Source organism: Thunnus thynnus, chromosome 13 (genome assembly GCF_963924715.1).
Source record: "Thunnus thynnus chromosome 13, fThuThy2.1, whole genome shotgun sequence".
NCBI lineage: Eukaryota > Metazoa > Chordata > Actinopteri > Scombriformes > Scombridae > Thunnus > Thunnus thynnus.
The window spans coordinates 29,172,218-29,184,326 of record NC_089529.1 but is presented as its reverse complement, the minus strand read 5'-3'; the positions used below and the strand labels follow the sequence as shown (position 1 = coordinate 29,184,326).

The 12,109-nt window shown below is 38.0% G+C and overlaps 1 protein-coding gene across 2 annotated transcripts in view; it reads left to right on the top strand.

Annotated features, from left to right (window-relative positions):
- Window positions 1-5,737, top strand: part of dbn1 (drebrin 1) — a 131,681-nt gene extending 125,944 nt beyond the window's left edge. For both annotated transcript variants that reach the window (XM_067608902.1, XM_067608901.1), the window contains 3 exons: window positions 749-1,233; window positions 1,320-1,419; window positions 3,176-5,737. In XM_067608902.1, the coding sequence (XP_067465003.1) occupies window positions 749-1,233; window positions 1,320-1,419; window positions 3,176-3,231 (641 nt within the window). In that variant the 3' untranslated portion in view covers window positions 3,232-5,737. The remainder of the gene's footprint in view (window positions 1-748; window positions 1,234-1,319; window positions 1,420-3,175) is intronic.
- The last annotated feature ends 6,372 nt before the right edge of the window (window positions 5,738-12,109 follow it).

The window sequence follows — 12,109 nt, the reverse complement described above, 5'->3', positions numbered from 1 at the left end:
TTTATAGATGATATTGAACTAAATTACAATTCTAGTTAAGCTGCCAAATAAAAAAGCAACAAAGACCCAAACAACCTATGACACTGACTGATATTATATTTAAATATATCTGTATCCTGTTAGTTTTTCCTCCTCCTATGTATGATTTTGTTTTTATTTAATATATGTAACATTTTTTATGATTATGATTATTATTATATTATTACTACTACTACTACTTTGTATTTGTTTTACTGTTTTTGAATTTGAATTTCAATGAAGTAAAAAACAGAGTGAAACTTGCAGTGAAACTGTTCAGCCTGCTGTTCATTTACTCAGACTGGATTGAGAAACTGGGAAGTGGGATTGAGACCACTAATACTTTAAAAAATGTAGATTTTTTTTAAATCACATTATTTGTTTGCCTGTAAACACGACGACAAAGTACAGTAAGCACTGATTTGGTAAAAAAAAGAACAGCCGTCAAGGTTAAACCCACATTTAGTTTTTTAGACATTGAGATCACGTACAAGTGTTGTTTCAAAGGTATTTAAATGACTATTTCACTGTAAAGCAGGTCCGAACTACATGTTGATATATATGATAAACATGTTTGTTGATAAACCAGATGTTCACGTTAACGTCTTCATATCTTTTGACCTCAAATCAGCTGATCAGCTGCTGACAGACTGAACACAAAATGTTGGAAATTATTGTTAAATCATTATAAAATTGTTGTTTTTGCTGTTTTTTTTTTTTCTTTCTTCAGATTCGGCGCCAAAGCAGGAGCAGAATCCGCCGGTTCAGGAGTCGACACCCACCAAGCCTGTGCAGAGCGTCGCCCCGCAGGCCCGAGACTCCGCAGGGTTCTCTGTGTGGGAGTCCGGGACAGACAGCCTGGTCAACCTGTGGGACAGCAGCTCCGGTGCTCCCAACGACCCCACCAACCCCTCCCAGACCTCCCAGTCCTCCGATCTGGTGGACCTGATGGGTGACAGCATCCCGCCCAGCTCCGCCGCCGCCGCCATCCGGCCTCAGCCCCTCCTCAGCTTCGATGAAATGATGGACGGGACGTTGTGCTCGGGCGCCGGCACCGAGGACGACCCCTCCAGTCTGGTGGACGTGACGGGCCCTGACCAGATGACCCTCAGCTACCAGCATGCACTGCAGCACGCGTCCAGCGAGGGGCAGGAGCTGGAGGACGGACAGCTGCTGATGACCAACGGCGAGACGCTGCTGAAAGAGGGAACGCAGGTCAGACAGACGACCGTCACTGCAGCTGATCTCCGGTCAGGAAGTTTAATGTTTGTTAACAGCTGCTTTCTTTCTTCGTTCTTCAGGCGAGTGAGGGCTACTTCAGCCAATCACAGGAGGAGGAATTCGGCCAATCAGAGGAGTGCTCAGCTAAACCTGCGCCGGTCTTTTATAACAAGCCACCAGGTGAGATAATTGATCATCATCAAGCTGATTTATATTAGAAACTAGCTTTTATTACTGATTTCTCCTGTTTATACAAACTCAGCTCAGTCATGTCAGACATTTACTATCATTGATCATTTCAAGTTGCTTCCATTTGGCTTTAATTTAAGAGTCCCTCCCTTTCCTGGCAGGCTTTAATTGTGTGTGTGTGTTAAGTTTAATTGACAGCAGCTTAACTGCAATTTAAAAATGACATGTACTAATGGAATTAGTGCTGTGTATCTCTCTACATTCACCATGTGAGCAAGAATAAATGTTCAAGTTGGTTTGAACTATAAAATGTTATAAAATTGTGGGGAAAAAAACAAAAAAAAAACAAAATACATTGCCTGTTACAATCTCCTAAAATCCAGTTTATTGTCTTCAGTCTGTTTAATCTGATCAACAGTCAAAAACAAAAATTATCTATTTACTATCACATAAAACAAAGAAAAACAAAGCAAATTCTCACTGTTTGAGAAGCTGGAACAAGAGAACGTTCGCTTGAAACAATTAATCAATAATCAAAACAGTTCCAGATTAAAGGAAACGTTCTTCCTTGATTTGCTCCATTTTTTTCCCTCAAGATTTTAGAATTTCCTAAAAATTTATTTAGTATAATTGAAAGAGAAGTTAGTTTAATGTCTTATATCATTTATCATATTTATCAGAATATAACTGTAATATTTTGTAACAATAAACGAGTGAACAGATTTGTTCATTGTCTTATAAAAGTACTAAAGGGTCCATTTAACCTCCTCTCAGACAGTCCAGACTCAAACAAACATGACGTCCTGTTTCTAAGTGTAACGGAGAAATACGACATCTCAGACGTAGCGCGAGCAGCAGCGGCAGCGAACGCTCCGTCTGTGCGTCTACACCGGAGGCGTTCAGGTGCAGTGTCGAGGGTAGGTCACGTAAAACGGGGGGAAAATAGACTTGACACGTAAATGAACACTTCAGGTCGCGGTAACTGAGAGCCTCTCTGTCGCGTGTGAAAAAACGCATCTGACACACTTGCTGTCGGGGTTAGACAGATTAAATTTCACATTATTTTTAGTACTAAACTCAACTTTCATTTTCACTTATTCCAAATCTTGTCAGGTGAAAAACAAAATCTTTAAAGCTGCAGTGTGGGTGTGCACTTTTGTCTCCCCCTTGTGGCAGTGAGAGTAATTACAAAAACACTGTCGAAACTGTTGCATCATAGACTCTGTCCCTACTGCTACAGCTGTAAAACGGTGAATAAATTGTTTTGAGCATCACACAAGCCCTGCAAAATGACTCATTTCACTGTCAGAATTTGATCCATTCAGTCTGATAACATCTGGAAAGTCTAGAAGAGCAGCACGATTAAATTATTTTTATCGCCGTTCAAGTTAGCAGAGAGCTAACCGGGAGTTAGCCGCTAGGCCGGTGAAGTCTCTGGTGAGCATGCTCAGTATGCGTTCATCCGGCTAGCACGGAAATGTCAAGATTACGGAGAGATTTATCTGGCGTTGACAGTTGTTCATTTATATATTTTCTTTCAAAGTGTTTGCTTCCTCACGCCCTACTTTTTGTCCAAATAGTGTCAGCGTGATGATTTTCTTACAGTCTGCTATGGTTCATACCTGTGGATTGAGTATTGGTGCACATTTTTCTCGTCACTGACCCTTTTTTTTCACTGTTGCTCATTGTTGTGTTTTATAGTATAAATGAACTTAACAAACATGTCTGTGTGTGTGTCTGTGTTCAGAGATTGACATTACGTGCTGGGACACGGACCCCGTGGTCGACGACGACGACGACTAACCGGCCAATCAGACACCACCACCGGACCAAGAGGAAGTAGGAAGTGCGCTTCATGAAGAAACAGATTTTTTTCTAAAAAACAAAACACAAACAAACAAAAAAAAAAAAACGTGATGATAATAATAATAATAATGATAATGATAATAATAACAACAACAACAACAACAACAAGTCTTGCATCAAAACTACTTCTGTATTATCTTTTAGAGGAAAACAAAACAGTAGCCACCGAAAAAAATAAAAAAGACGGTTTGAGTTGTCATTAAAGAACGTTTGGAAGGCTCAGTTCAGATTTTTTTTCTGTGTGTTTGTTATTTTATTTATTTGTTTTTCTCTCTTTTCTTTTTTTTTTTTTTTTTGCTATGCAGATGTAATAGCTGGGAGCGGGGTACTTTTGTTTGTGGATATCATTTATTACACGTTAACGTAGCGCACTGCTGCATATTAGAGACAATGAAGCTGAGTGTGTGGCAGGCAGCCAACACACATAGTCTGTAGTGCTTTAATAACACCCTATAAAACTAATACAGCTGCCATGTATATCTTCACTCTGTTTCTTTTCTTACCTCTTTTTCACCTCTTTCCCTCCTTCTGCCTTCCTACCAAAACATCCAAAAATATTCACCTCCGCAAGTCAGTTAATCTTGTATTTAGTCCTCACTTTAAAAAGGGAAAAAAAAGGTGAAATACTGTATTTATTCTGGTGTATCTGAACTTCTTTCATTAGCGGTTGATCCTGAAGAAGTGAAATCTATTCTCAAGATGAAAGTCAAATTGTTGCTCCTTTTTTCAGCCCTTTTCACTCCTTTTGTATGATTTTAAGACTGAACTCAAGATTAAATGGCTTGTAAATCTGCTTGTTTTTTTTTTTTTTTTCAGTGCACTTTGTTTTTCTTGTGAATGGACAGCAGCTTCTCCATCAGCCCTCCCTCCTGGCTCCATTAAATTCATCATTTTTGCCCCCATTTTTGACACACTTACAAAAGCTTAAAAAAAAAAAAAAAAAAACTCTAGATGAATATACTGTAGATATTTTTCCAAATATGAACCGTTTTTTAGGAGAGTTTGGCTTTTGAAGGTGATGAACATGAAGCCATGTTCAGCTTGTGGCACAGTAGAGAGAGAAAAAAAAAAGATGAATTCTTTGTATAATTCTTATGAGAAGTTTTCACCAGGCCGTTCATATTCATATTCTGGGCATTTTTGGACAGCGGTGGGCACAGTTCCTGTTCAGGGACGGGTAGGCGAGAGAGGCAGGACGCCTTACTTTTTCTAATCTTAAAAAAATTTAATTTTAACATTCTGTCCCACTCAGAGGAGGCTGCATAGGGGCAGATGTTAGACCCTGGATGACAGAGGGAGGGTGGGATGAACAGCTGGAAGCAAACTTAGGCTACACTGTGCTGACATATATGATTTTTTTTTTTTGTCTTTGTTTTAATCTGTACGGAGAACCAGATGTTCAGGATTTATCACATTCCTGCTGATTTGATGGGGTCAAATAAGATTTAATCATAGAGCAGACAATCCAGAGGTTGTTTTCAGGGTGTTTGTTGTTGGCCACTTGGGGAAATTGGCAGCAAGTCTGAGTGGCTCTTAATACATCCATGACCTTGATTCATTCTCCAGCTAGCTGCTAACAACTGTTGCTCCTGGATACAGGAGTCGTTTATCTCAAACTTACAGCCTTGAAGTCTTAGAGGTTTTAACAGAGTCAGAAAATTATAGAAACCTGAAACCTAGAAATTCTTCTCATGGGGAAGGAAAGTGTCGAGCTACACTGTGAAAACAAGGGTACAATATCTTCTGTGGCTGAGAAAATGAGAATTGGAGGTATGGAGTTTGAAAAAGGACAGACAAGAAGAGTTTAACAAAAGACACAATTTAGTTTTACTGTACTGCAGGAAATATAAGATCCAGTGTTTTTGGAGCTCGACACATACTGAAGTCGAAGTCTAAAATAATAAATGTGCAAACTTAGAAAGAACCTTATTTAAAATACAAACATCTGTGCAGATGATTCAACAGCAAACACAAAATTTACAGTGTTTGTGTGAAAATATCTGAAAGTGAGATTCACGACCTTCCTGACATCTCGTACTCCGAGCAGCTTCAAACAAACACTGAAAGTGATTTTTAAAAAGCTCTCTGACCCGCGTCTGCTGTCCGACTGCTTTTGTTCTGTGCCAATGCAAAAAGTACCACATGTATTTTGTTTTGATTTTTTTTTTTTTTTAATTGATGTGATGTTTAGTTGCAGCACTCCCCTGAGAAACCGGAGTGAGAGTTTGGGGCGGGCTGAGACGGGAGGTGTGTGTGTTTTTAATACCTGTCAAAAAGTGTGCTAGAATTGATTTTCAGGACCTTTTTGAATATTAGCAAACACCAGTGTTAGTCTTTTTGCTGTAAATTCCTCTAGAAAATAAAAAAAAAACTCCTAGGTAATAATAACACCTGTGTGAGTAGAGCACCTGGATACTGTGTGTGTTCACCTGAAGGGACGAGTCCAGCTTCTCAAAAGTATCTGCAGATCATTTGTTCATTCATTCGCAGAGCAGCTGATCTTGGTGTAAAGATGCTTTTGGGGACCCGGTTTGATTTATACTTCTGGATCCTGAATGATCAGCGGGGGAGGGGAGGGGGGGGGGGGCAGGAAGAAGACATGCTCGCATCAAACAAACACTAAATTTGATTCAATTCTGTAAAAATGAGGCTCAATTAGTGAATAAATATGCAACTCTTGATTTTATTTTTGCCACTTTGTCTCATCATTCATAACTGCGCTGCACAGTAATCGTTTATTTTGCTGATTTGCAAAAGAAGTATGCCGTTTAACTTAAACGCCTTTTTGTTGACAAGCACGGTAAAATCTGTGGCCGTCAATCCAGAACAGTGTCCTAGATCTCACTGTGAGTCTCGTCCATCGACGACCGATTTGGAGTTTTGGCGACCAAAGAAAGTCTGCAGCAAAACTCTCACAATGTGACTGCTATTAAGATCCACATCTACAAACAAACCAATCAGAATACAGCATGAAATGACACAGAATAAACTGGCCGGCGAGACATTTTGTAAGTTTTCTCTAGTTCTCTTAAGTTCTCTTAACATGTCCATGACAAATAAAAACCAAAGCAATGGAGGTGAAACAAAAGTTTGTGTGACTTTGCTGCAGATGAATTTCGAGCTACATACTTTAATTTACTTTGGTATTTACATCATCGCACTACGGTTCAGCAAGCGTTCATCTCACAATCTGACAGCCTCTAATTGATATCAGACACCGACTGTGATCAAGATTTATTAAAACTGTCCTGCAACAAACTTACACAATTGTTATCATCGCACAGTCTAAAAGGCCTCAACCAACCTCTGCTCAGTGTCCTCCTGCTTTCTGTGATCATAAATACTGTGTTTTAATGCAGCTGAATTCACTATATATTTGTTCTCACTTACATACTTTTCTGTTTCTGTTGTCAGACAACGGAACAAGAATGAAAAAGTGATTTAATCACAGCTCATAAACCCTACCAAGCTGCTGCACCGCTGCGCTGATTGAATAATTGACAAATCTGACAAAACAAATTTAACATAAATCCAGGTTAATGAGAGCAGCCCTGCTGTATATTTGGCTACACTGACATATTAAATGATTGCTCAGAGAGAAGGTTTGAGGTGACATTTAATCCTTTAAACTTTACCATCACACAGTTCCTGCCCTTCGCTGAACAGCCTGTCATCAAAAACATCAAGCCGGCATTTTAAGTTTTACACACTCTGGAAACTGTTGGGGGGATAATTTTTTTTTGGGGGGGGGGGGATAAAAACACAGTTTAGTGTGGACGGAGGGCTGAAACTCAGAGAATAAGATCAGTTTACAAATGTACCCGGCTCAGTGTGGATGTGCTCTAAATTTTAAAGTTTTGAGATGTTAAGATGAAAGTTTGTTTAGATGTCAAGGATACATCATCTTTAGTCCCTTTTAAAACAAAGAAGAAGGGAAACCTGGAGGTTCTCTTGAAAATTAAAAAACTGGTCACAGAAAAGGAAACATTCTTCAACTTATAGTAATAATGACATATCCAACAGATAATGGAGAAAACAGAGAAATCAAAATGACATTAAAAAAAATGTAGGTACAACAAGTATTAATGGTTCCAACAGCAATTATGCAACTATAAGTAAGCATTAACTTATTAATAAATACTCTTCCAATGTCTAAAAAGCTGATCTTTGAACATTTTTTAACTAAGACTTCTAGATGACCATATGAAAATGTGTGAATTCGCTTTACAAAGTGAGAACTGAGGTGAACAGAACAGGAACAGTTTGAATTCCCGGTAAGTTTTGAAATAGTCTTTGTTCCACAGCAGACATTTAGATTCGTCATAGAGGGAAAAATGTGTCAGGTCAGGTGTTACTAATAACATTAAAGTTCTATTCAAATGTCCCCATATGAGGACCCTGAAACTCAAGCAGCATTTTATTATTTCAGTTCTTTATTTACACCTGTGCATTTCCTACTGTGACATGTTCAAAATGAAAAGAAGACTATCGGAGAGGAGAAATCAGCCGAACAAGGACCCAGAAACATGTCTGGGAGATCTGGCTCCAAACTGTCTAGCGGTGCTGCTGTTTGTGACTAAAAAATGCAGATTAAAAACATTCCAGTGGTCGTATATAGAGAAAATAAAGCAAGAGAAGAAGATTTACATCTGTGTAACAATAATTTATCAGAAAAAGTGATGCAGGAGAAAAATGTGTTTGCATTTGCAAGTGGAAGGTTTTGCCTCATTTCCATCCTCTTTTGAAATTTACATTTTCATTTTAAAATCTCTCAAAAGATGCATTGAATCTCTGAAGCATTACAAGAACAATGCACATTTTAATGGGTTAATAACGCAGCTGGCATTTTAAATAAAGTTCAACACTGCTTGTTGAACAGTTGAGGTAAAAAATTTGAGCTAAGAAGCTGCTTGTTTCTCCTTTTTAACATTTCCTTTTGACATCCTCTGCACAGACTTTCAATGTTTTTGTTTTTCTCATATCCGCTCTCATTGTAGTTCACACTTCCACCACTAGATGACCCCACTGCATGTCCTTCACACTGCTGACCTACCTCTGCATCACACTATCACTCTGAGAGGATGTTTGTCCATTTCCTATCCTCTTCCCTCTGATGTTTCACTCTGCTCTTAATAAACGACTTGCAAAATAGACGTATTGTCATCACTAAGTCATCTACGATCATCTGTAACCACTGCTGCACTTTTCAGTGGTTAAGCCTCCGAGGTCTCATGACAACGACCTTGAGGTTTATTAAATCTGATAGTTGACTACTAGTCATTCATCGTTACAACATGATTGACAGGTTCAGCAGCTCAGCTTTAAGGTCTCATATTATTCAGGTTTCATGATTGTGTCTCCAAATCCACTACGATTCAGAATAATATTCTTCATTTTATGTTTCTGTAAATACATTTAATTTAGTTTATTGAATTACATGAATTTGAACATTATGTCTGCACACTTCTTGACCTTGATTGGCTGACAGCTGCACTTATTTATAAAAAGGTCTTTTATCATTTGGACACATAATAATAATAATAGTAATTTGTTCACAAGTTATATCAAGAAAATGTTCTCATTTTTGTCTTATAAGATATTTTTCATGTTATTATGACATATTTTACTTGTTTTTTTCTACAAGCCAAATTATTCTGTTTTAACAAGAAACTCTCTTAGAATGTGGTATGTAGTAATAATCAGAAAACATGAAAAGTATCTTGTTAAAACAAGAAAATATTCTCATTATTTTGAGAAACATTTAAATCTTGTTCACACAAAATTTGAAAAAAAAAGAAGATTTTTCAGGACGTCTAAATCTGTTTTTCTGGGTCGGATGCTTCAAAGTGGACTGACGGGAAAAATTTGAGAGCCAATCGGGCTCAAGTCCATCTGCGAGATTATTTGAATCCTCCTCAGTAAATTCATGTTTAATTTATCAAATACAACTTCTACACTAATTTAACATATTTGATTATGTATCAGGGTTGAAGGTTTCCTGTGATTTTAAAATGGCAATTTCCTGGAGAGATCAACTTCCTTTTACATCACAAATGAAGTTAAAAACAGAACCATGGATAACTAATTAGAATATGTTTGTCATTCCCTGACAGTGATCGTTCATTTTCACAGGATTCTCTGGTCACAACAACACTTAAAAGTTAAATTTGAACCATACAGAATCATTGCATAGGTTGTGTTTATAACCACACAGCTGAACTTGACTGATGGATACTAAAAGTGGGACTATATCTACAACTGTTGCATGGAAGCATTAATAAAGTTTGAAAAGACCTCTTTGTTTCAGTACATACAATATTTTTAGTATACAAACACACAAGCATACATATGCTAAAACAGAACCAGGTTTTGAGAATTCCCAGGAAACAGGATGACTGTTTTATGGTATTCAACCATAACATGTATGTCTATAGAGAATATTTGAATTCCTTTAATATGGGACCTTAAAGATTTCATGCTTGACTCCAGCTGAGCTTTGGCGTTTTTTTATGACTCAAGTTACTTCAAATTCTTGCATCTGACTTAAGCATCTCCTCACATCTCTACATTTTCATGTAAGAAGCTTTGACTTAAGTTAATAATCCTTGTACTGAACTAAATATTACTGTCGCTATTTTTGCAGTACAACTAGCGTGTCTTTGTACCTTTGACCCTTGAGTTTTTTAAGGCTTGTTTATATTCAGATGGATCTGCTTTTTTCCAGTCTTTTGTCCCTTTGACACGACATTTAAACTGATTAGTTTGCTGTGACATTGTGGTGGTTGAGAGGGAAGGTGGACTGGTCAATTGTAATTAGGCTGACAGATGGGAATACTTCAAAGATTGTCCAATCAATTGGTTCAGCCAGTTAACTAATCAACGGAAATGAGTTCTAATTACTCTCCAATTGTGATTCTTAACGCAGCTGCATCGAGGACCAACAGGCTGCAGGTTTTCCTCCACCTCATTTCGCTCAGTAAGTCTTCACAGAGGCAAGCTGCTGTGAGGTTTAACAGGAAAAACAAGACAGTAGAAAAACATGGATGTGGTGTCTGTGATGTGACCTGCAGGTTTCTCAGGGGACTGCATCAGATGTGTTTGTTTCTAGATTTTTCTAGAGTCCCCAAAATGCCTCATAAAACACGTAGAGCGTCTCACTTCTAACCCCCTAAAACAAGAACTTCTTCCTTTCACCCCCTAAAAAAGGACTACAACTTCACTCCTTGTCAGCCCCTTAAACAGGTACAACTACCCCCTCAAAAAAAAAAAAAAACAAGTACAACTTCTCTTGTTTTATCCCTACTAAAGATACAACTTCTCCCCCATCACCCCCTAAAAAACTACAACTTCTTTTGCCACCCCCTAAAACAAGAACTTTCTCCCATCACCCCTTAAACCAGGTACAACTTCTCAACCGTCACCTCCCAAAACAAGTACAACTTCTCCCCCCCATCATCACTTAAAACAAAAACAGCTACTTGCACTGTTACTCTCTAAGAAACTACAACTTCTCTCTTTTCACCCCTTAACAACCACAACTTCTCTCGTCACAACCTAAAATAGGTAAAACTTCTCATTTGTCACCCCCTAAAATAAGAGCAGTTTCTCGCACTGTCATCCACCAAAACAGGAACTTCTTTCCCTGTTACCGCCTAAAACCCCCCCCCAAAAAACACAACTTCTCTCTTATAATCTCATAAAACAAGGACTTTCTCCTCTATCACCCCTAAAACAAGTACAACTTCTCCCCTATCACCCGCTAAAACAGGTCCTTTTGACACTCTTAAGATAATTCTCTTTTCCGTTCATGTTTTTCTTTTTTACATTGTCCTCTTCATCATCTTTTTACACCTGCTTCTCACATGCTCTTTTCTTAAATAAACACAAGATCTTTTGTGACATGCTGAAGTGCTGATGTACTGTATGTTATTAAAAGACTTCAAAAAACCCTCCAAACCTGCCTGTGGTGCTTTTATAACTTTTGTTTGTGCATTTTTGGGGATTTGAAACTTTGAGTTTAGATATACAAGTTGAATGATTAATTCCTTGGTGTGAAACTTATTATCTTCCTGCTAATTGATTTTCTTACTGTTTATATGATTGTAAAATGTCCACAACAAACATATCTCCTTTTTAACAAAGACACACTAATGCACATGTGCAGTGGTCGCACAGATGTTACAACCCCAAGGTTGTATGAACATTTTGTATATATTTGTGTATGTGCAGGTGAGCTCGGCTGATTATCTGATTGAATGGTTGTGATTTTGTAGGTTGTTCCAGGGAGCTGATTGGTTCCAGCCTCCAAGGTTGCAGTTTAAGTTTTAGTTTCCTCCAGTTCCTGCAGGCTCTCCCCATTCCATTTCCAACTAGCCTGCCAGCCAACATGTTTCTGTGTTAAATGTTGTATACAGATTTGCCAGATTGATATAAGAGCCCAGGTTTGGTAGGGGTGGATAGCATTTTTATTTAACCTTTTTTTTCTCCTGTTTTTGTTAAGTTAGGTTAGCGACTTGTCTTTTTGTTGCTTTTTGTTTCAGTAGATAATTTTAGGTTGCTCAGCTTTAGTTCCCTTTGGTTTATTGTTTTGCTGTTAATCCAGCCTAAAAAAAAAAAAAAGTAAAAATACTTTAAAATAAACTTTTAAAAGGCTGCATATCTTCTGTTGCTGGTGGTTCTTGGGAGCTGGCAAGAAGGAAGACTCATCTTGCATGTTCCAGGGTTTCCCCTCGGCCGGGTCATAACATGAATTGGTAAAACAAACAAATCAAAGCAAAACAGGAAGTCTGAAAACTTTGTGAACAATTTTCATTTA